Source organism: Jaculus jaculus, chromosome 11, assembly GCF_020740685.1.
Source record: "Jaculus jaculus isolate mJacJac1 chromosome 11, mJacJac1.mat.Y.cur, whole genome shotgun sequence".
Taxonomy (NCBI): domain Eukaryota; kingdom Metazoa; phylum Chordata; class Mammalia; order Rodentia; family Dipodidae; genus Jaculus; species Jaculus jaculus.
In genome coordinates this window covers 60247019-60271680 of record NC_059112.1, presented here as the reverse complement: position 1 = coordinate 60271680, position 24662 = coordinate 60247019, and the positions used below count along the sequence as shown (strand labels likewise).

Here is a 24662-nt window from a genome sequence, read left to right as displayed (position 1 = left end):
GGGGGAGAGAAATGGGTCTCACCATAAAATGCTGGCTTTTGTCAAAAAGACAAAATCATAGCAAGTATTCATGATTCATGAATCCACATGTCTCCACTGTACCGAACAGAAGGGAACTCCTGTGGGCAGTGGTAATGTGGCTTTTGTGAGGGGGTGCAAGGAGACAGCAGTGGAGAAGAGGCATCTGGCGTGTGTGTGGCCCTTCTGTGAAGGCAGAGCAGAGGGGCTTCTCTACCTTGGGGCTGCAGCTGGCCTGTGGATCCCTGAACTCCCCAAAGGTCCGGGAAACTCAGTTTCCCCTGCAGGTGAAGGTCTTGGCCAGGGGGGCCATTCTGTTCTGTACTGTTGGGCCTCAACCAAGCTCACTCCAGCCCAGCCTCCTGAGTTTTATTTACTCTGTGGAAACACGTTATTCTAAATAAGGCACTTTATCTCCCCAGCCTAGAATGTGCGATTTTCCTCAGTGAGGAAGAAAGGCTGTTCTTCAGCAGCCAGGGCCGTTTCTCTGAGGAGGATGCCCGGCGGCTCCTGAGCAGGACATCGGGCACAGATGTGTGCACCACCTGTAGCCTGGGTAGGTATGGCAATGAGGGGCATATCCCACCCCGTCCCTGAGCTGCCAGAACATGAGTGGTCCATGCTGACTGCATCCTGCAGATAACCTAGAGACATCTTCTTGGGGCAGACCCCAGGAAGGACAGGCTCTGGGCTGAGGGGTGTGGGCCAAAGTGCTTTGCAAGTGGGTAGTAGCCAGTCAGTGCTGCATTCCTGTGCACCCTGCCTTGCCAGTGCTGCGCTAACACTAGTCAGTCTCCAGGGCTTGGATGCGCAGCCCCTGTCCATGCAGAACGAGCTGCATGGCTATCAGTCAACCTGGGCACTTGGCTGCAAGGAACCGCAGGGCTGCTGCTTCCAAAGGCGGTGTGATTGCCCTGTTCCCCTGCACCCCTCCAAGCATGCATAGGAAGTGAGTGGTACACAGGGAAGAGCTGTGGCAGGGCGAAGCATTGAGCAGAATTATTAACAGACTGCTGCAGGTCACAGGGACACACAGCCATTCACCGTGCTGCTGATGGGGTGACGCAAGCCTGCACACCATGACAGGTGTGTATACACACGTGCAGATACAGAACACCTGCACACATGCACACGTTCATATGAAGATGTGTCTATATACATACACACATGCACAAAAATGTTCATACACATCTTCCCATGCACACAGCCACACAGAGACATGCATGTATATGCACATACATACATGCACATATGTACACCTACATGCACTCCTATGTAATACACCGATATGTATATGTACATGTCAACATAACACTCACATGTGCAAACACAAACATGTATATATGTACCCCATGTAAATGCACACATGCTCACATACCTGTCCACAGCTATGCATGCATGCACACATACAGAAATACATTTCCCCACACATTTTCAAAATCCTTGGGACCATAGTGAATTTCTCTAGCTAAGTGGATAGGCTTCAGCCTGCCTACATCAGTTTCTTCCTCATTGCTGGAACAAGCTGTCCAAACCAGAAGCACTTTGAGGAAGGAAAGGGTTTCATTTCTGCCTCACAATTTTGAAGGTAATCCGACATGGTGGGGAAAGCCTAAAAGGAGCAGGAAGCCGACACGTCTGGTCCCTCCGCAGGGAATAAGCAGAGAGCAGTGAATGCTGACTGCCCAGCAAGCTTCCTCCTCATTCATACAGTCCAGGAACCCAACACCAAATCTAGAAAATCCCTCACAGGCATGGTCAGAGATTGGCTTTCATGGTGATTCTAAATCTAAATCCTGCCTAGTTGACAACCAGAGATTAACGTCCTCTCACTCTTCCAAGCTCCCTCAGCTCTTGCCTTTCTTGGGGAGCAGGGTGGGGGGCTTACTGGGCAGGAGGAGGTAGGCAGGTGCACTGCAGGGTCAGTTGCACCTGCTGTCATGGCACTCAGCTCATTACACTGCCCATGTCTTCAGCTCTTTTTCTCATTTGGTTGCTATGGTAATCCAGTATGCCCATTTCAATGATGGGAAAGCAGAGGTGGACAAGACTCAGCATCCACAGCTGTGCCCCTAACCAGGGTGGTGGGCACCCTTAGTGACAGCGTGGGGATGAGGTTCCATCAGGCACTGTGCCCCATGTCAGTCTGGAGACTCTGAATGAAGGACATGGATTCTCTGGCCCTGGGCCACAGTTCTCCCTCATGGGTGCTGGTGACTTGTGGCTTGTGTTTACCTGGTAGAATGAGGTAGGACGCAAGACGCTGGTGGAGGTGGTGACTGCTTCTCTTCCTTTGCAGACTGGTTTGAAGAAGCTGAGGGTGAGCAGCTGGAGGAGCAAGGTAAGCACTGCCCCGAGGCTTGGGTCCTCTGCTCATAGCAGGGTCTTGGGAGAGAGGTGCAGGTGAGGGGTGGAGGCAGCAGTGTTGAGTGCTGTAGACACTGGGCACCAGAGCCACTTATCTGCACCTCTACAGCTTGGGGTGTGGCATGTGGGCTGGAGGGATGGCCTGAAGCACTCCCTCCTGCACCCAGACCTCTCCTGATGAACGCACAACCCCAGCAGGGCTCCCAGAAAGGCGTTCACTTTTCCTCCTGCCTGAGCCCACTCCTGGCCATGGGTTCCTTTCCTGTGATGACCTGGGCCAGCTGAAGCTGCATGGCTTTGCTCAGTGGGCCACATGGCTAGGGACAGAGAGAGTGCTGGATTTGAAGCTTTGGATTGGAGAGGAGACTTTCCCCCAAAATCAAGAGCAGAGGGTCCTCTTTTTCGGGAGCTGGTTCTGGGAGTCTCTTTCCATCTCCCCCATGGGTAAAGGGGAGCTAGAGATGGTGAACCCCTGAGGGCCCTGGGAAGTTCCTCGGGTATGGGTCCATCAAAGTGTAAACTCTGGGATGTAAAGAGGTTGTTTAATCCTAATTTGTTCATCCAACATAACAACCAGCAAGCCTGTGATTTCCAGCAGGGAATGGGTCCTCTACCCTGATGCCCCCCCCCACACCAGGGGGGATGATTTTATCTGATTTGTCCATTTTTTTTTCTTGGTCACTCTCCACTTTATTTTTAAATTAATTTATTTTTTATTAACAACTTCCATGATTGGAAACAGTATCCTATGGTAATGCCCTCCCTCCGCCCACTTTCCTCTTTTAAACTCTACTCTCCTTCATATCCCTGACCCCTCTCAAACAGTTTTTCTTTTATTTTGATGTCATGATCTTTTCCTCCTATTGTGATGGTCTTGTGTAGGTAGTGACAGGCACTGTGAGGTCATGGATATCCAGGCCATTTTGTGTCTGGTGGAGCATGTTGTAAGGAGTCCTACCCTTCCTTTGGCTCTTACATGCTTTCCACCACCTCTTCCTCAATGGATTCTGAGCCTCACTTAGGCCTTTTTACCCCCATTAATCTATTCTTCTACTTACATATATACAATACCATCCTATTAAGCCCCCTCCCTTCCTTTCTATTCCCTTTATATCTCCTTTTCTAGCTTACTGGCCTCTGCTACTGAGTTTTCTTCCTAGTCACACATAAGTCCAATCATGTATAGCTAGGATCCACATATAAGAGAGAGCATGTGACATTTGGCTTTCTGGGCCTGGGTTACTTCACTGAGTATAATCCTTTCCAGATCCATCCATTTTCCTGAAGATTTCATAACTTCATTTTCCTTTACCGCTGAGTAGAACTCCATTGTATAAATGTGCCATATCTTCATCAGTTGAGGGACATCTAGGCTGGTTCCAGCTATTGTGAATAGAGCGGCAATAAACATGGTTGAGCAAGTATCTCTAAGGTAGTGAGATGAGTCCTTAGGATATATGCCTACAAGTGCTATAGCTGGGTCACATGGTAGATCTATTTTTAGCTGTCTTAGGAACTCCACACTGATTTCCACAATGGCTGGACCAGATTGCATTTCTACCAACAGTGTAGAAGGTTCCTCTTTGTCCATATCCTCACCAGCATTTATGGTCATTTGTTTTCATGATGGTAGCCAATCTGACAGGAGTGACATGGAATCTCAACATAGTTTTAATCTGCATTTCCTTGATGACCAGGGATGTAGAACATTTTTTTTAGATGTTTATATACCATCTGTATTTCTTCTTTTGAGCCCATTTTTAATTGGGTTGCTTGAGTTCTTTATTATTTAATTTTTTGAGTTCTTTGTATATCCTAGATATTAATCCCCTATCAGATGTATAGCTGGCAAAGCTTTTTCCCATTCTGTAGAGTTGCCTCTTTGCTTTATTCACAGTGTCCTTTGTCATAAAAAATCTTTGTAATTTCTTGAGGTCCCAGTAGTTAATCTGTGGTTTTATTGCCTGAGCAGTTGGGGTTATATTCAGAAAGTCTTAGCCAAGATCAATATGTTGAAGGATTTCCCCTACGTTTCCTCTAGACATTTCAGAGTTTCAGGTCTGATATTAAGGTCTTTAATCCATTTGGACTTAATTCTTGTGCATTGAGAGAGAGAAGGATCTATTTTCATCCTTTTACAGATGCATATCCAGTTTTCCCAGCACTATTTGCTGAAGAGGCTGTCTTTTCTCCAATGAGTATTTTTGGCATTTTTGTTGAATATCAGGTAGCTACCTAAACTTACATTTAGGTCCCCTATTCTGTTCCACTGATCTACATGTCTGCTTTTGTGCCAGTACCATGCTGTTTTTGTTACTATGGCTCTGTACTATAGGTTAAAGTCTGGAACGGTGACACCTCCCAACTTATTTTTGTTGCTCAGTATCATTTTAGATATTCGAGGGTTTTTTGTGCTTCCAAATGAATTTTTAGATTTTTTTCCTATTTCCATGAAGAATGCTTTTGGAATTTTGGTGGGGATTGCATTAAGTGTGTAGATTGCTTTTGGTAAGATTGCCATTTTCACAATATTGATTTTTCCAATACAAGAACAAGGATGTCTTTCCATTTCCTAGTGTCTTCTGCAATTTCTTGCTTGAGTATTTTAAATTTTCATTGTAGAGATCCTTTACTTCCTTAGTTATGTTTATTCCAAGTTGCTTTATTTTTTTTTTTGATGCAATTGTGAATGGGAGTGCTTCTCTGATTTCATCCTCTGTGTGTTTGTTGTTAGCATATAAGAAGGCTACTGATTTCTGTGTGTTTATTTTATATCCTGCTGCATGGCTATAGGTGTTTATCAGCTCTAACAGTTTTCTGGTAGAATATTTAGGGTCCTTTATGTATAGAATCAAGTCGTCTGCAAATAATGATAACTTAACCTCTTCCTTTCCAATTTGTATCCCTTTTATGTGTATTTCTTGCCCTATTGCTATGGCTAAGACTTCCAGTACTATATTAAATAAAAGTGGTGACAGTGGACACCCTTGTCTTGTTCCTAACTTTAGTGCAAAAGCTTCAAGTTTTTCCCCATTTGGTAATATATTGGCTGTAGGCCTGTCATAAATAGCCTTTATTATGTTGAGATATGTTCCTTCTATTCCCAGTCTCTGTAGGACTTTTATCATGAAGGGATGTTGGATTTTGTCAAATTCTTTTTCTGCATCTAATGAGGTGATCATGTGATTTTTGTCCTTCAGTCCATTTATATAATGTATTACATTATTTGTTTGCATATGTTGAACCATCCCTGCATATCTGGAATAAAGCCTAGTTGGTCAGGGTGAATGATCTTTCTGATACATTCTTATATTCTGTTTGTCAATATTTTATTGGGAATTTTTACATCTATTTGTCCATTTAAAAATGTTCTATTTTTATTAATTTATTTATTTGACAGAGAAGGAGGGGGAGAGAGAGAGAGGATGGGCACACTGGGGTCTCCAGCCACTGAAAATGAACTGTAGAAATGTGTCCCGCTTGTGCATCTGGCTAACGTGGGTCCTGGGGAATACAACCTGGGTCCTTTGGCTTTGCAGCCACTAAGCCATCTCTCCAGCCCAGATTTGTCCTTTTCTTGTGTGTGTGTGTGTGTGTGTGTGTGTGTGGTATAAGGATTGAAGCCAGAGCATGCTAATGACATGCTCTGCCATTGAGTTGTGTCCCAGTCCATTTTGTCTATCTCATGAGACAGGTTTTCAACTATACTGGTTTGTTGTTCCAGTTTGCTGTGGGGGAACCTATCTCATGGCTACTGGCTTGAGGTTCCTAGAGAATCACATACTTATGGTCAGAACACTGACTGGGATAGATAGTGATTTTGGTTCTAAAGAGAAGGGATCTGCCAGCTTCTCCTGGGCTGAGACACATATGTCTTTTGGATAACTATCTTATCCCAGGGCAGGTTGACAGGGGGATGTTGGGTAGAAAGGCTGACTAGAGGGAACCTCTGAGGAATCGGTGACTGAGCTGCTGCCATTAGTCTCGAGTGCTCTGGCAGTGGCGTGGGGCGTTGTCATCCACACACAGAGGCTTGATGACAGAGACAGGGGATAAGGGCAGAGGACAATGCCAGGACTCACAGCCATATGCTGATCCAACTAGGCCTTTCTTTAATGTCTTGCAGAAATGCCTCTACCTTGTCTGAATCCAGAGCCACATGACACCCTGCAGATGGTGAAGGATATTCTAGAACAGTGCAAGGCCTGCTCAGACAATTCCAGGGAACCAATGTCCTGGGGACTTGGGGAAACATCTAGCAGAGTGAACTCTCCAGATCCTGAAGAAGCCCCCTTCTGTCTGGACCCTGAAGATGACTGGACAGACCCCAAGGCCCTGGATTCGTTGCTGCAGGTCCTGAATGGCCCCAGGTATGAGGCCCACTTCCGGGGTCTGTATGACATCTCACTGCCTTGGCTGAGTACTGTGCTGTGTGGCTTTGATGATGAGGAGGAGCTGGCTGGACACTTGGCACAGGCCCGGGGGATAGCCAAGAAAGCGGGCCTGGGTATGGCCCTGGCCAGGCTCTGCCTCCTGCTGGGGAGGCTGTGTGCCCGCAAGCTCAAGCTATCCCAGGCCAGGGTGTACTTTGAGGAAGCCATGGGAGCCCTGAAGGGCAGCTTTGAGGACCTCTTCCTAGTGGTGGCAGTGTATGCCAGCCTGGCCACCGTGTACCTGAAGCAGAAGAACAGAGAGAAGTGTGCACAGGTGGCCCCCAAAGCTGCAGCCTTGCTCCTGGGAACGCCAGACCACGCCTGCAGCACAGAGGTGGAGCTCTTGAAGTATGCACTACGAAGGGTCATCTGTGGACGGAGCCTGCAGGCTGAGGCCCGAGCCTGCTTCTTGCTAGCCAAGCACCATATCCATCTCAAACAGCCAGAGGAGGCCTTGCCCTACCTGGAGAGACTATTGCATCTACACAGGGATCTGGGGTCCTCGCAGGCCTCATGGCCCAAGGACTGTTACCTGCTCCTGGCAGACATCTATGGCCGGAAGTGCCTGCCCCACCTGGCCCTGAGCTGCCTCAGGGTGGCTTCCCTGTGGACCCAGGGCTCCCTGGCTGGGTCCCTGAGGAGTGTGGACCTAGTGCTCCAGAGTGTCCCTGGGCCAAACAGCCAGAGGACAGCCCACAGCCTTCCCTCCCAGATTGCCCACTACCTCAGGCAAGCTTTGGCTTCCCTGGCCCCAGGCACAAGGCAGGTGCTGCGTGGCCCTCTCTACGCCAGCCTAGCCCAGCTGCACAGCTGCCACAAGCAGTATGGCCAGGCCATTGCCTTCATGACCCGAGCCGTGGAAGCTGACACTGCAGCTGGTGTCCGCACTGTTGTGGACCGCTTGGTGGTTCTTGCCTGGTTGTATATGCTTCATGGGCAGAGCTGCGTGGCCCTGGACATCCTGGAGTCCATCTCAGATGCCGCTGTGGCCAGTGAGGACCAGGATGGTATAATTTCCAACATGGCGGCCATAGCCCTGAAGAGAACTGGCAGGACCAGGCAGGCAGCTGAGAGCTACTTCAGAGCCCTGCGTGTGGCCCGTGACTGTGGCCAAATGAAGAACCAGGCTGTGGTCCTGGCCAACTTTGGAGCCTTGTGCCTGCAGGCTGGCGCAGGCAGCTTGGCCCAGCACTACCTGAGGGAGGCTGTGGGACTTTTCTCCCAGCTGCCGAGTGGGGCGTGTGGCCAGGACTTCACCCGGGTACTTCTGTGGATGGGGCACCTGTACAGCCGCCAGGCCCTCACCCAGCGGGCCAAGTGCTACTATGAATGGGCCTTTTTCGTTGCTGTGGAGACTGACCACTTAGAGAGTAAGTGCCACCCTTGTCCCTCTTGCACACCTCCTCAGGTCTGTGTCAGTCGGGCTGGCGTCCTGGAGAGGAAAGGCACTATGTCTGTTTGGAGCACCCCGGGGGTACGGCCGAGAGGCCAGAGGCCGGCTCTCTGTTGTTGACAGTGCTGAGTGTGGCAAGCCTGCAGCTGTTTGCCAATGCCTCCGAGGCAGGCTGCTCCCATGCTAGGCCTGACATAATCGTGGGGAGGGGTGTACAGAAAGCGCCTCATCATCCTGGGAACTTCATAGTCCCCTCACTGGGGTGGTGGTTCACCATAGGAATAACCTGGAGACTCAGGGTCCCACTGAGCTGAAAGGAGCCGGGCCTCCCCGAGCCTGGCCTCCAGTGCTGGGCGCTTTAGCTCCTGGGACTCCCAAGGTCTCCCTGCCCTACATACTCCACTTGCCCTCTTCACAGAACAATCCAAGCTAACCTCAAAGCATGTGGTCCTCGATGGTGGTTGGGGTGTAGCCATGGCAAGCAGATGACTGGGTCAGAAAAGACCCAGGAGGGTTTATCAGTGTGTTGGTGTGTAGTTCTGCACCCCAACTCATGGGTTAGGGAAGTCTCTTTAGTCCATGACTAGAGGGTTGAGGATGGTTTAGACAAGCGAGGAATGGTGGGTCAGGAGCTAGAGGTACAGCGTGTGCAAAGACCCAGGCGTGAATGAGTTCGCAGTGGTGGATGGAAAACCTTGGCTAGAAAGCTAGGCATGTCCCAGGGACCCCAAGGTGTGGTTTAGCCTTCTCTTCCGAGCACTGGGGAGTCTGAGCACTGTACAACAATCACTGCACCGTGCCGGCAGGCCTGGGGCCGCACGTCCCTCCAGCATGGGCCTGGCACCCGCTTGCAGTTTCTGAAGGAGCAAAACTCATGGCCGTGTATAAAGGGGCCAGGAAGGGAGCAAAGTTCCAACAACCAAGGCCTTAGCTGGACATGCACTGGCAGTGAGGGGACCCTGGGGGTCCTCTGGAGGGGCAGAGCCCTGTGGCCTCAGCAGCCTGGCTACACAGCAGGCCTCCCTAGGTGGGCTAGGAGGTGAGGATTAGATTTGGACTGGGCCAGCAGGAACTCAGCCATGCGTGTCTCTTCTTTGCTAAGCTGAGCATCCCAGAAGACCCAGAAAGGCTTCTGGGAGGCACCAAGGTCTCACACCAGGACATTGTTGAGCCACCATTAGTGTAGTATATTTCTTTCTGGGATGCTCTGATTTGTCAGTTTGTAATTGTTCACAGCGCTATTTCATAGGATAATTGGAATATTGGAGCTTGTGCAGCCTGTCACTGCAAAAGCCAATGAGCAGAGACAGAAATTGAATAAAATTAGGCTTTATTCAGAGAGCTGGCGATCTGAGAGGGCAGCAGGTTAACATCCAGAAAAGAAACAACAGCAACCCCAAGTCACCTTCCATCTCATCCGCAGCCAGTGGCTTCATAGGGAGGAGGCCAAAGGCAGTCATTCCTGAGCTCGGTCTCACGCCTCTCATCAAGTGGTGAGCCACTTTTCTGAGATTTGCCATGTCTGTGTCTCTCGTTGTCTTGCACTCTGCCCCTCATTCTGTGATGTCTGGGCTCAGGCTGTTCATGAAGAGCGTCTGCGTTATCACATCTGTACTCCTCCAGGGGCACCAGGGCTACAGCATTAACTCGGAGGAGCCAGCCACTAACCGCGTGTTGGTGCTCAGCTGTTCATAATGAGCACATTCAGGTTTGTTCTTCCAACATGGAATACGAACGTGTCTGCCCCACCTGTCCCCATCAAAGCCTCTCATTTCTGTGAGGCCAGCAGCAAGTCACTTTCTTTGTTTCTGATTTTAGTAATTTACACCTTTTAAAAATACTTGTGTGTATATATTTGTATATGTGTGCAGGTTTGCAGGCATGTGTGCGTTTCTTATTCCTCAGGAAAATCAGGTACATCTTCTGAGACAGGGTTTCTCATTGGCCTAGAACTTACCAAGTAGGCTAGACTGGCTTATGAACCCCAGGGACCTTCCAATCTCTGTCACCCCAGCAGTGCTGGGATTGCAGGCACATACCACTAGGCTTTTAAAATATACTCTTCTTTATTTATAAGCAGAAAGAGAGAAAGAGAAGAAAGAGAGAGAATATGGGTGAGCCAGGGCCTCTAGCCACTGCAAGTGAACTTGCCGCTTGGTGCATCTGGCTGTACATGGGTCCTGGGGTACAGCAGGCTTTGTAAACAAGTACCTTTAGCCACTGATCTCTCTACCCAGACCTCCATCTTTCTCTCCCTCTGTCACTCTGGTGAAAGATTTGTCCATTGTGTTAATCTTGAAAAGAATCAACTTTTGGTTTCATTGATTTTTTTTTTGTTTGTTTTCACTTGTCTACATTTTAACATTTTTGCTCTGATTATTAGTTTCTTCCTTTAGTTGTTTTGCGATAGGTAATTCTTAACTTCCTAGTTTCTTAAGGTTTGGGGTTTGAGGTTCAAGTTCTTCATTCATTTCCTCCTCCTCCAACTTGCAGTTCTCCTGCCTCAGCCTCCTAAGTAGTAGCTGGGGTTATAGCCTATGCCACCAGACTGGCTCTATCACTGATTTCATTCCCACATAGCTGAAGAACACACTTCCTGTGACTGGTCCTTTTACATTTACTGAGTTGTGGCCTGTGGCCTGACGCATGGCTGTCTTGGAGACTGCCCCATTGGAAAACCATGTTTAGCTGCTGGGGGCTGAGGTTTTACAGGTCTGGTTGGCTCATGGTGAGGCTAAGCCTTCTACTCCCATGTTGATCTCTGGTTATTTTTGACAGTTGGGGATTTTCTGTGGCCCCCAACCCCTGGGTTCAGCACAGGCCAGTGAGCTGTGGCTTGGAGCATGGCCTCCTGAATAAATCCAGGCTTGTGGATGCCATAGCTGGCGGCTGAATACATTAGTCCATGCGGTGGGCTTCGGGCAGGACACTGGCTGTGGACCATCCATGAGTCCATCTGCACCAAGGTGCTGCTGCTCTGGCCGTCCGCTCAGGGTGAAGGCAGCCCCATCTTGGAGGAAGAGTACAATAACACTAAAAGGGGAGGTGTAGAGCGGCGGGGCCCGGCCTGGCCTGGAGTTCCTCGAAACAGCCAGTGCTCTCTCTAGCTCTGTGCATTGAGCACTGGGGTCCTCGTGGTGCTATTCTCTAGGCCAAGTGGCCTGTCTCCAGGCCGAGGGTCATCATCTTGGAGGTGTGAGAGAGGCAGACATAGAGTAGGGCCTTTAACTCCCACACACATGCACTGGGATCTTTGAAGGTGATGGCGTCATGAGGCTGGTGTCTCCCTTTTGTTGCCCTCCCCCAGGCCAGCTGCGGGCTGTGCAGAAGTTGTGCCACTTCTATAGCAAGGTTGTGCCCAACGAGGCACAGTGTGTCATCTATCACGAGTTCCAGCTTGCGCTGGCCCGCAGGGCGGCTGACAAGGTGTTGGAGGGACAGCTCCTGGAGGTCATCAGCAGGCTCTACTTGTCGCTGGGCACCGAGCGGTAAGAGCAGCAGGCAGACCGTGTGGGGCGTTGAAGCTGGGGCGCCTCTCCCCTGGGGACCACTGGGTTTCTTAGCATTAGCCGAGCTACGACTTGGGCTTGGGGACCATGCCCTTTGTTGTCCCTGATGTGTGAGTCCCAGAGTGGACTTCCCTGGTGGGGGCAAACCCTTATCCAGTTCCTCAGTGGATGTCATTACCACAGGCATTTTGAGGCCACAGTAGCTTCTGTGAACTGACCTATGCCCATCCTGACTCTACAGTTGCCACCACTAAGGCCAGGGCAATCTGGCATCATTTATCTTCTTAGATATGACGACAGTGGCCACATGCACTAAAGGCTTCTCATCAAAGAAGGTAGAACCAGCTGTTTTGTCCACTTCCCTAGAGTGGGAACTCGGGGTCATGACCCCAGTGTGGCCCATGCTAAAGTCCTGGCTAGGCTACAATGCTCAATGAAATCTTTTTTTTTTTTAATTTATTTATTTGAGAGCGACAGACACAGAGAGAAAGACAGATAGAGGGAGAGAGAGGGAATGGGCGCACCAGGGCTTCCAGCCTCTGCAAACGAACTCCAGACGCGTGCGCCCCCTTGTGCATCTGGCTAACGTGGGACCTGGGGAACCGAGCCTCGAACCGGGGTCTTTAGGCTTCACAGGCAAGCGCTTAACCACTAAGCCATCTCTCCAGCCCCTCAATGAAATCTTTGCAGTGACATTCCTTTAGTGTGGAGACTCACAAGGCAGGAAAGGGGCCAGATATCCATGGGGACCCAAGACAGGCTTCTGTCCTGGCCCAGAACTCATAGCAGGAGCTGTGGTCTGCAACAGGACTCTCGGGTGTGCTCCTGGGCCCGTAGATGGGCTCCTGCCTCCAAGGGAGCTTTTGGAAGTCAGCAATCTTGGCTCCACCCCAGGCCTGCCAGGTCAGAAGCTTGCTGTAGGGCCAGAGGGCTGCTTAGGAACAGTCCTCAGGGCCACCCTGTGGCTTGTGTGAGTTTGAGAAGCACTATTCAGGAGATTGAATTCCACCGTGTCAGTAGCTCCGTGGTGTCCAGACTCTGGCTGCATTTGGACAGGTGTAGGGAGATGGTACACTTTCCCTTCTCCCCTCTGCTGCCATTCTCTGCAGAAGCTCCCCTGTCTCTCCATGCTGTGCTGGGAGTATTGGTTCCCATCTCCCAGTACCTGCAGAAGGGCAGAATGCTGTCCATGGTGAAAAGTCTCTTTGAGTCCCAGCCTTCCAGATTCTTCGGGAGGCAGACTCATGGTAGGCAGAGTCAGAGCTGCTGCCCAGGCTTCTCTTCTAATGTCCATGTCTGACTCCAGGGCCTACAAGTCTGCTCTGGAGTACACTAAGCGGAGCCTAGGGGTATTCATCGACTTGCAGAAGAAGGAGAAGGAGGCGTATGCCTGGTTGCAGGCAGGGAAGATCTACTACATCCTGCGTCAGAATGAGCTGGTGGACGTGTACATCCAGGTGCGGGTGCAGGGCAGGCAGGGTGTGCGTGCTCCCTCCCTCACACACCCAATTACCCAGCCACTCGCCTGTTCTCCCAGCCATCTGCCTACCCACCCACCTACCTATCCACCCTCGAAGCCATTCACCTAACTACCTACCCACTCACCTATCCACCCTGCACCCTTGCTTCCACCTGCTCACCCCTCTGTCCACCTACCATCTATCTCCCACTTACCCACCCGCCCATCCATCCATTCCAGAGCCTGTGTTAAGTACTACTGCATCCTAGGACCTACATCTTTCCCCCGTTGTCTCTCTGGCTCCTTCAGTCTTGCCCAGTGTCCAGCACTGTGGGCTTTTTACCTGGTTGGACAGTACTGTGCCAGTCTATGGCAAGTGCTCAATAAATGTGTAAATGATTTGGGACACACAAGAACTTGCTTCATTAGCACAGGACATACTCACTTTAAAAACACATTTATCATAGCAGCTGTTTTTATATACTTCCTAAACAGGGTGATTTGGACTATGGGATGGCAGTGGGGCAGGGGCAGAGTTAGGAGCTCTGTGAAGTTGAGGATCAAGGATCAGGATCCCAGAGATGAGGGAGAGGGGTCTGGGCTCTGGGCTGTGGCAGGCAGGTGACTCTGAGAGGGTGGACTGAGCATGGAGGGCCTGAGTCAATTTGAAGGATTACCTGACATCTACTAGAAGAGGGGGTGCTTGGCAGTGGGCCCTGCAGGTACCAAATGCAGAAGTTGCAGGGAGCCTCTGGCCCTGTCCTGTGGCACTGGTGAGCCCGAGGGTGACTATGGCTAGGTCAAGACTGCTTGGAGAAGTGGAGAGAGCTTGGAGAAATGGAATTAAAGGACAGGATATGTCAGGAGCCATGGGTGACACAGGAGCAGGGGTCTGTGGTCTGGACAGGGTGCACAGGGTCAGAGGCCAGCTCTGAGTTCTAGTTAGGCATCTTGCCACCCTACATCTGCCGGGTTTCAGGGCTGTGGCTGGACTCTCAGGCCCTGAAAGTTGTGGTCCTCAGCAGCATAAACACAGAGTCTAAACCGAGCTGCTGCTTCTGGGTGTGAGGGAAAGGAGGCTGGCTGTAGCTGCGTATGTCTGAGAGCACACCATCTCCAGAGAACTATCTGCTCCTGCAGGTGGCCCAGAATGCAGCCCTGTACACGGGGGACCCCAAGCTGGGGCTAGAGCTATTTGAGGCAGCTGGAGACATCTTCTTCAATGGAACCTGGGAGCGAGAAAAAGCTGTGTCCTTCTACCGGGTAAGTGGCCACTGTGCGCGAATGATGCAAGCTCCAGGTAGGCTTTGTTAGGGGGGCTGAAGCATAGGTATGGCACACAGAGGCCCCTAACCTGGAGGTGGGGTGCCCAGCAGATCTTGCTTTCTTAAAATGGTTTTGACCCAACCCCCATATGGCATAGCGTTTGTCCCGTACTTGAACCTGAAAAGCTAAAGTAACACTGGGGTGAGGGAGTCCTGTCTACATCTTACAGGTGGGAGAGCCGAGGCACAGAGAAGCATAGACACGTGTCACAGACACATGGCACACCAGGAGGAGACACAGGCTTCCCTCCTCTGTCCCCATAGCCTATGGTGTGCAGCTGGCTCTGGACTTACATCAGTGTGCATTTTTTGAAAAAGTGCTGAATCCTCCCACGCAGGCCCTATTGCCTGGGCAGTGGGCAGGGGCTGACCTGAGGCTGCAAGTGTAGCTGGATATGTGGGTGTCATCCCAGCTCCCAATGTGGAATCTCCATACCTCTTCTGGGAGTGCCAAGCTGCCACAGTGGGGATGGGGATGTGGAGCTCTTCATACGCATGTGGGCCAAGGAGGAACTTTACAATGGCAGGCACTGCAGAAGCCTGACCCCTGTATGTGGACAGGACCGGGCGCTGCCCCTGGCTGTGACTGTGGGAAACCGAGAGGCAGAGCTACGGATCTGTAACAAGCTGGTGGCACTGCTGGCTGCATTGGAGGCACCCCAGGAGGGCCTGGAGTTTGCCCAAGAAGCCCTGTCACTCAGCATCGCCCTAGGTGAGACCTCACCCAATGCCCTTCCCTGACCACCCCTCCCCCACTCTACCAGGACCACTGCCTCTGGTCTCCAGGGCCACACAGGCTGTGGGGCCTTCTCACATCTCCCGTGCCAGCTGCACCAGCCCTGCTAAGCCTCACCCAAGGCCCAGCATAGATGGGGTCTTGGAAAGAGCGAGGCTCCGTGTGCCCTCCCCTGCCTCTTCCCCTGCTGATCTGAGTGCTGGTCAGCTGAAATGTGCTGGTCCTCTCCTGTGTCTCCTCCCCACCCTCACCAGCCACTCTGGGTGCAATTTGTGTCCCATCTCCTGCAGTCTGTCCCTTAGTGCCAAAGCTACCCCCTGTCTAGCATGTGACTGCTAAGTAGGAACATGAGGAAAGAAGACTGGAGTAGGCTGACCAGGGACCACAGGCCTGCAGAAGGCCTGCATGTAAGCCAGCCCAAGGCCTCAGACCTGCAGCGACCCAGCTCACAGCGCAGCATGTGGGCCCGGAAAGGGAGGATGCGGACACCACCAAGACTAGCTGTCTATTTGTCAAGGAGAACCTGGGTTTCTGACAGCCATACTTCCCAAGGCTGTGGGCTGTGCTGAGTGCACACCCGGGCAGGGCCACTGCCAGGCCTATAGGCTGACCCTAGCCTTGTGCCTTGGACTGCACAGACCATGTGCCTTTGGAGTTCCTAGTTAAAAGCAGTCACCAGAGATGGAAGGGGATGACGACAAAGGAGAATGATGGTTGGAGGGGGTTATGATCAGGGTACATTGTGTATATGTATGTAGGTTGTCAATGAACTTATTTTTAAAAAATAGTAGCCAAAGGTACACACACACACACACACGCCAGTGGCTCCATGTGGGTGTAGACCTGGCATGCAAGTCAAGTCTAGGATTGGGAAGAGACAAGTGGAGGCTACCCAGGCTAAAGCTACACGTGGGCATGGATCCACAGTCAGCGCTACGGTGCTTGCATGCTTGTTTCCAATTGGGCTGTGCCCCACCCACTCTATGGGGATGAGTCCTCACACTTGGCCCTCCACTGTACCCCAGGTGACAGGCTGAATGAGCGTGTGGCCTACCACCGGCTAGCTGCCCTGCACCACCAGCTGGGTCATGGTGAGTTGGCTGAACACTTCTACCTCAAGGCCCTGTCACTCTGCAACTCACCCCTGGAATTTGATGAGGAGACCCTGTACTACGTAAAGGTGTACCTAGTACTAGGTGACATCATCTTCTACGACCTGAAGGTGGGTTGAAGAGGCGGGGCTCAAAACCTGGGTTTGGGCCCCATTGCCTTGCCTGGGTGTAGGGTCTGCACCTCCAATCAAGGCCCCCAGTTATGGCTGAGTGCTCTCCCTTAACCTCGGCCTGCTGTGAGGAGCCAGCAAGGTCAGCAGTCATGGACAGCCTCTTGTACTGACCAGATTCAACTTTCCAGAGCCCAGGCCAGCTGAGAGACGCTTCCTGTGACAGATGGGCAGGCAGCAAGGTCAAGGAAACCAGTAGCGGGATAGTACTTGGGTGGTCTTCTGGAGGAAGTGACTTCACAAAAACACCTAGGAGGACAAGGACATTAGTGAGCCACCACTGACCCCTGAGATGCACATTGTAAGAGCTAGTTCTCTTCCACCCACAGCTCTGACTTGTCTCAGTTCCTTCCTGGGACCCGGAAACACTTGTTCTATAGGCCACCCCCAGGGGCTGGCCGGCATGTTACCGGTCTGTTTCACAGGGAGGAAACAGGGCTCGGGGCGTGCAATGGCTCCAGTCTAGTTGGTTGATTCCTTGCTGGTCAGAGCTGGGACCTCTTTTCTAACGGCCTGTAGCCCTGTAGTGGTTGCTGAGCTGAACCCTGCAGTGTCTGGCCCCTGCCCTGGCAGGAACCCCTTCTCCACCTCCAGGCCCCAGGCCCAGCATTGCACGTGTGCAGTGAGAGTTGTCCTTCTGGCTGAGGAGTCCTGGTTCAGGGGCTAAAATCCTGGCAGGTTTGGGCAGGGAATGGGCGGGAGGCTGGAAGACATCAAGGAACCCTGCCCCAGGCCCCGGCCCCAGGCTTCCATGGACCTGGCTGGGTACTGGTGACACCTGGTGGCAAGAAGTGGTACATGTCGCCTTCTGCAGGGTGTGAGCCTGTTGGGGGGGGCGGGCTGCCTCTGGTGGCTGGGGACCTGCCTGCGACCCTAACACGGGGTCTCTGAGAGAAGGAAACTTTCACCACTCCTCTCAGGAGTAAGGAAGCGGCAGGGCTGCTGCCAAAGACCAGAGCAGGGAGCCCCCCCACTTTCTTCCTGTGGGCCTGGGCCTCCTACAACCTCTGCCTCACCGTGACCTACACTCTGTTACCCCACAAGGCAGCTTATAATCACCCCAGCTGGGGGTAGGGGGAGTAAAAAGGGGCTAGAATGCCCCCCAAAGGCAGGGGCCAGAGCGCATATTCTCTTTGACAATAGCATTCCTTATGAGTCACCTTCACTCTTGGCCTCTCAATGAATCCCAAGCTACACACACACACTGGACATCCTTCCTGCTTAGCAGGGGTGCCCCTCCTCCAGGAAGCCTCCCCCTCCTGCAGTGGTACTGGGTACCGTAGAACTATGCCTCACATGGCACTGTCTATCCTCAGCTGCCCAGGACTGAGCAGGGCAGCCTTGAACCTGGGTGGAGTATCTACCACCCACTCCATGTTATGCTCTGCTCAGTTCTTGGTCCTGTCTGGTGTAGGCAGACAGATACTGGTCCTAGGGAGCTGTTGCAAGATGCTAAGCAGGGAAGGACAGGCTGCATGTAGGTCTCAGGAGACCACGTGGCTCACTTGCATGGAGGAGAGGCTAGTGTAAGAGATGAGGTCAAGGGCGAATATTATATCCTGATCCTGGCATGTTGAGTTCGAGGCAAAGAGACACTTTACCTGGATGTGGCTGAAGGACAAAGTCCTCTGGAAGATTCCCTGAGATGGGTGTCAGTCAGGTGCCATGCACTGGACTGGGCCCATAAAAAGACCTGGAAAATGCTCATGCCAGTGTGTACCAATTGCACAATCACTCAACAACGTGGGGCCAGGGAACCCCCTAGAGCCAGTGGGGCCCTGCAGCCCCAGGGGACCCACCTCACCCAAGAAAGGCAGCATGGGTCCAGTAGAGCAGAGGGTGAGGCAAGTGGAGTTGTGGACAGGAGGAAAGGCTTAGGAGAAGGGGTGTCTTGGCTTGTGTAGGCAGGCAACAAGTCAAAAATCTAGAAACAGGAAGAAGTGGGAAGCAGGGGGAGGGGTAGAGCGCTGCTCTTTTTTTTTAAAATTTTTTTTAAATTTATTTATTTGAGAGCGACAGACACAGAGAGAAAGACAGATAGAGGGAGAGAGAGAGAATGGACGCGCCAGGGCTTCCAGCCTCTGCAAACGAACTCCAGACGCGTGCGCCCCCTTGTGCATCTGGCTAACGTGGGACCTGGGGAACCAAGCCTCGAACCGGGGTCCTTAGGCTTCACAGGCAAGCGCTTAACCACTACGCCATCTCTCCAGCCCGAGCGCTGCTCTTAAACACAGGTGCAGGTGTGCACTGGGCAGAACAGGCGGGGGCCAGAGGCTGCCTCAGGCCAGCTGAACCTTTGGCTTATGCTTGGGCTGGGTCTGGAGCTGCTCTAATCCAGCCTCTGAGCTGGTGTGGTTCCTTACTGAAATAGCTTCAAGGAACCAGGTCCAGTCACAGGTACGAGGAAGTTTTTTGCCCAGTTGAGGGCAGAGCCTGAGAGCCAGGCCTGTAGGTTAAACTGCAATGGTGGGTTATCATCACAATGGCACAGTGCGGTGCAACTGCATGTATAGAGGTGATGGAGTAACCCTAGGTCAGTGCAGTGGCCTCCAAGTCTCCCCGTAAGTCAGAAATCAACCCCACACCTGTTCCTCAGGATCCCTTTGACGCAGCTGGGTATTACCAGTTGGCACTGGCAGCGGCCGTGGACCTGGGCAACAAGAAGGCACAGATGAAGATTTATATGCGCCTGGCTACCATCTACCACCATTTCCTCATGGACCGTGAGATGTCCCTCTTCTTCTACCAAAAGGCGAGGACCTTTGCCTCTGAGCTCAATCTCCGGAGAACTAACCTGGTGCCCCAGCGTTTCTGCAGCCAGACACCCTGGCTGGCACCTGCCCACCCACCCTGACGCCCTCAAGAAATAAGATCTGTGAAAAAGAGACTTGCCTCGCCTAGGGGCTTGGGCAGCTTATTTTCTGGGAAAAGGAGACTTCAAGGGCCAAACTTCAATAAATGTTTTTTAGCAAATGTCCAGAATCTGCAAGGTATTGGTGTCCTCTGCCCCTACCAGGTGGCCCTCCCTCCTCCTGGGTCCACACTGTAGCCTGGCCTACCTTGGCTACCAGTGAGAACTGAGCCCAACAGACATGACAGGACCCCTTGTTTGCTCATTCACAGGGTGGCCTTGGTACGTCACTTTACCTCAAGCCTCTGTCCCCTTGCATGCCAAGTGGGGAGGTCCCTGGGCAGGAAGTGAAGTGGCCTCATCTTCCCTCTCTGATCTCTCATGTGTCCCATTCATCCTCAAAGCATTCCACCTGCAGGGAGGTCCCGACTATGACAGACTCCACTGACAGTGACAGACATGGGAGCCCAGAGTGTTTAGATGTGTTACCCATCGTCACACAGCAAGCCTCTGAGCCCAGTGCCTGAGACTGGGCCACCCTGCCAGCCTGCCTGGAGGGATATGCGGCCCATTAGGCTCACGGACATCTCATGGACTTCTCTCCTGATGGTGTTCCAAGAGTGGCAGGCCAGGGAAGAGCCATGCTTCTCACTGAGTTTCCCTTGAAACCTTGAAAGAAACAAAAAAGAAAACTGATAGATGTGGTGGTACAGGCCTGTAATCTCGGCGCTGGAGAGGCAGAGGTAAGTGAGTCCCGGGACTTGCTGACTAGCCGGTCTAGCCCAGTTGGTGAGTTCCAGGCTGCTGGGGCCCTGTCTCAAAGGAGGTGGATGGAGTACCTGAGGATTACACCCAAGATTGCCCACACAGGTACACATGCTCCTGCCCTCACAAACATACATACACACATGCTCTAAAAAAAAGAAAAAAGACTATAGCTCTTACCTTAAAAAGAAAATGAAAGAGTTTATTCTGGGGCCAAACATACATGACCATGGTTGGGGAACACAGATTCAGGCTACCATAAATAACATTCTAACACAGAAACAATTTTTGAAGCTTTTGTAGTTACAGAACAAAATCAAGTCAACGATCAAGACTCTTTTCAAATACCCTGGGAGGAAACATCAGGTAGGCGGGTTACAGCAAAGGGGGAAATCTCTGCTGTAGGTCAGAGGCTGTCTGATGACTTTCTTGGTTTTCAGGTTGGTGGAAGCTAGGGGTCTGTTCATCCATTTCAAAAAGATTTAGCTAATAGTCACAAGGTTGTTGGGTCATGCACAGAGGAGGACATACATTAAGGGGCTAAGATGGCTCAAGATCATTTTACCTCTGGATCTGCAACATTCCGACCCTCACCAGGGTGGAGTTCTCAGCAGTCAGCCTTATAGAATCTTTAACACAGAAATGCTTTCTCTGGGAACTTTGATTCATACTTCCTTGTGGTTGCTTGTGTTCTGGCACCTTGCCACCACCTGGTCCTCAGGAGTCCTGGCACCTGAGTGCCCCAGGATGATCTCATCACCATCCCAGGAAGGGAAGTCATTGTAACATGGAGGCTGTGAAAGTCTCATGAAGCTCACGTTCTCTGCACTGCTCCAAGCCCTCCTTCAAATGTGTGCTTGATGAGGTGGAATTCACCCCTTAAGTACTGTTGCTATGCTATTTGACTGTAAACATCCCCATAGCCTCTGGTGTTTTTGCTTAAATCTCCTACTTAGTCCCCAACTATTGGCGACTGTGGAGGTGGAGCCTTGTTGTGGAGTTGCATTTCTGAGAGTGGGTCTTGAATTTAGCCCTAGGTGTGCTCAGAGCTGGCTTGAGCTCCGGTCTGCTCTCTGCTGTGCATGTGTGCTGAAGTGAGCCAGCTTCCTCTGCCATGTGAAGCTTCCCCTCAAAACTGGGCTGGGGAAATGGCTTAGTGGTTAAGGCTGTGAAGCCTAAGGACCACAGTTTGATTCCCCAGGACCTATATAAGCCAAATGCACAAGGGGGCACATGAGTCTGGAGTTCATTTGCAGTGGCTAGAGGCCTGATGCACCCATTCTCTCTTTCTCTCTATATGCCTCTCTCTCAGTTAGATAAATTTATATATATATAATGTTTATAAAATATATATAAGCCCTCCTTTAAAGGTCCAGACACTTTGGGCAGAGCCCAGAAGAAGCTGCAGAACCTGGAGCTTACTGAGTCAAGGAGCCTCCAGCACCTTCCAAAGCCCTGATGGATCTGAGGGGCTTCCCTGCCTGCCCAGCAGGGAGCAGCAGACAGCTGTCCAGAACCAGTCCCCTCCCTCTATCCACATTTTCTATAGTCATTCCATGGGTAAACTGGGCAGCAGGGGAGACAGCATCACTGATGCAGGAGGACGTGGTGACCCATGATGGGCACTGCCAGACACCCTGTATAGTGGCTGAGAACACATCTGAGGTCACGGCCCCCTGGGCTGTGCCTGCCCACCATTCCCAGTGAGGTGGAGCCCAGTCTAGGCACACTGGGCTACAAGGAGTCTTGGGGTGTCCTGTTTGTGCACAGCCTGCTTAGCACTGAAATGAGGTGTGACATGTGGGTGCTCACACAGCCAGCCTTGCCACGGAGCCTGTTTCCTATTAGGATGCCACTGAGTGTGGGATCAGCTCCAAAAGCTACAGCACACTGTACCAAAGGTTGTGTAACTGGCCACTAGCTTAACCTCTCAGACCCTCTGTCCTCCATCTGCAACCCTCCCTTGAGGTTCTGGGAGTGAGGAACTGTGTGAGCACAGAGCAGCATGCAGAATCTGCAGGCAAAGTGGCGGAGGGCAGGGCTCAGACTTGGGCCTAGGCCAGTTATACCCCAGCCATGCTCTGTCTCTCAGAAGTGGGGCACTAGGCAGCACCCCTCAGTGACCAGTATTCTAGCAAAGTTGGCGTGATGTGACCCATGGCAAGGCCATAGCAGCCAATGGACCCACTGCCCAGAAGCAGGGCCGTAGAAGGAGGCACCATATACCCCCAGCTTGATCTAGCCACTCTCCCACACATGTTCAGTGGGCACCTAGCATGTCACTGTGTTGCTGCATACCTGCTGTGCCCAGCTCTATGAACTTCAGCAGGTTGGGGAAAGGCCAAGCCACAAGGGTGCACAGAAGAGGCTCCCAGGGCCAAGGCTTCTCTAAACAGGGAAGGAAAGCAATACGCCCAAGGCCACATGCTCACTCTCCTTGGAGGGCATGGCATTCTCTGCCCAGCTTCATTTGAGGGGCAAATACATGCCAAGGGTAGGCTCAGAGAGGGAAGGTGACCAGCCCAAGGGCACACAGCACCTCAAGCTATAGTAGTTTCTTCTCTGTCTGCAATAAGCAAGATGTGGACTGAGACTTAGTGGGATGTTGCCCTCTTCTGAGGGCACATGGGTGAAGCCAGCACACAGTGCTCCAGCAGGTCTTCTGAAGTGAGTCTGGGGTCATGTTGGTAACAGCAGTGACCTCTGATTCCTGGCAGCATTTTCTAGGAACCTGGGAGCTGTCCACCTGCACTTCCTTGGTGTCCAGAACCTGAATAGGTGCCAGTGGGACATGTCTGTGGCAGCAAAGGGCACTGTACACATTAGGCAGGTCATAGTTCTGTTCCAGCTCTGTTTCTGGTCTGTGATCTGGGCACCTGGCAGATGTCCCTCCTTCTCCCTCTCTGTCTTTCCTAGCATGTCCACTACCATGTCTCTGGAAGGTTTCATGATCTCTAAGGCCCAGTCCTGGACTTACAAGGCATTAAAGGAAGCAGGAATTCTAGACCAGGCTTCCAGAAAGGAGGGCAGACTTTCCAGAGCAAGTAGCCTTCCACTGTCAGAAACTGCACTGTGACCTGGTGTGCAAGGCAACCCTCCTGTGGGAAGCCATCAGCCAGGAGGGTGGGGCTGGCTTTCCAATAAAGTCTGCAAAGGGAGACACACAGACCCAACCCTGGAGAGAGGGCAGTGGGCAAGTGATCACTTTGCCTATCACTCTCACCATTCTCAGAGCCTCAGGGACATTCCTCACCTCCCTACCACACCTGCCTCTGGGGAACCATGTGTAACCTGTCCTCCAGGCAGCTGGAGAAGGCCCATGAAGTGATAAACTCATGCTTGGTGGCAGTCTCCAAGACCACAGTCAGCAGGAGGGACCCACCAGTGGCTCTGTAGAGACACCTATTTCCTGTACTGCCTGCATCTTGGTCAAATGGGAATGGCTAGCCTTGACCTCAGTCATGTCCTTGGGGCAGGGACCTTATGAACACAGTGATTCTGTGTATATCACCAAGTTCCAGCCATGGTGGTGGGGACAGGTCCAGAAGAACTGAGAGGACTTCTAAGTCCCATGATATAACTCAGTCATCAAACACTTGTAACAGCCACCTGACTCAGCAGGTCCCACCACTGCTGACATCAGGCATCTGAGCCCCAGTTAATCCTACAGGGCCTGGCACACCGATGTTCAGACACACTCATGTTGGTGGTCCCAGATAGCTCAACACAAGGGGAAGAAACCAACTGTGATGATGAAAACTAGCCTCTGGACATAGTTTTGAGGGAGTATCTAGATTATGTAAACCTCTAGTCATGCCTGTGAGGGAATATCTAGATTATGTAATCCTCCAGTCATGCCTGTGAGGGACTATCCAGATTAGGTAAGCCTCCAGTCATGCCTGTGAGGTAGTATACAGATTAAGTAAGCCTCCAGTCATGCCTGTGAGGGAATAACTAGATTAGGTAAGCATCCAATCATGCCTGTGAGGGAATATGTAGATTAGTAAGCCTCCAGCATGCCTTTGATGGAGTATCCAGATTAGGTAAACCTCCAGTCATGCCTGTGAGGGAATATCTAGATTAGTAAGCCTCCAGACATGCCTGTGAGAGACTATCCAGATTAGGTAAAATGCCAGTCATGCCTGGGAGGGAATATCCAGATTAGGTAAACCTCCAGTCATGTCTGTGAGGGAGTATCCAGATTAGGTAAACCTCCAGGCATGTCTGTGAGGGAATATCCAGATTAGATAAGCCTCCAGGCATGTCTGTGAGGGAATATCCAGATTAGGTAAACCTCTAGTCATGTCTGTGAGGGAGTATCCAGATTAGGTAAACCTCCAGGCATGTCTGTGAGGGAATATCCAGATTAGGTAAACCTTTAGTCATGTCTGTGAGGGAGTATCCAGATTAGGTAAACCTCTAGTCATGTCTGTGAGGGAATATCCAGATTAGGTAAACCTCTAGTCATGTCTGTGAGGGAATATCCAGATTAGGTAAACCTTTAGTCATGTCTGCGAGGGAGTA

The 24662-nt window shown here is 51.5% G+C and overlaps 1 protein-coding gene across 6 annotated transcripts in view; it reads left to right on the top strand.

The window, feature by feature from the left end:
- Window positions 1-19499, top strand: part of Sh3tc1 (SH3 domain and tetratricopeptide repeats 1) — a 52725-nt gene extending 33226 nt beyond the window's left edge. For 5 of the 6 annotated variants that reach the window (XM_045130429.1, XM_045130430.1, XM_045130428.1 and 2 more), the window contains exons 10-18: window positions 441-574; window positions 2318-2359; window positions 6512-8188; window positions 11519-11699; window positions 13027-13177; window positions 14320-14442; window positions 15066-15216; window positions 16266-16462; window positions 19119-19499. In XM_045130429.1, coding sequence (XP_044986364.1) covers window positions 441-574; window positions 2318-2359; window positions 6512-8188; window positions 11519-11699; window positions 13027-13177; window positions 14320-14442; window positions 15066-15216; window positions 16266-16462; window positions 19119-19376 — 2914 coding nt within the window. In that variant the 3' untranslated portion in view covers window positions 19377-19499. Of the gene's footprint in view, window positions 1-440; window positions 575-2317; window positions 2360-6511; window positions 8189-11518; window positions 11700-13026; window positions 13178-14319; window positions 14443-15031; window positions 15217-16265; window positions 16463-19118 lie in introns of those variants that run through there. The other variant, XR_006632741.1, reaches the window with a different exon arrangement.
- Window positions 19500-24662: the final 5163 nt, after the last annotated feature.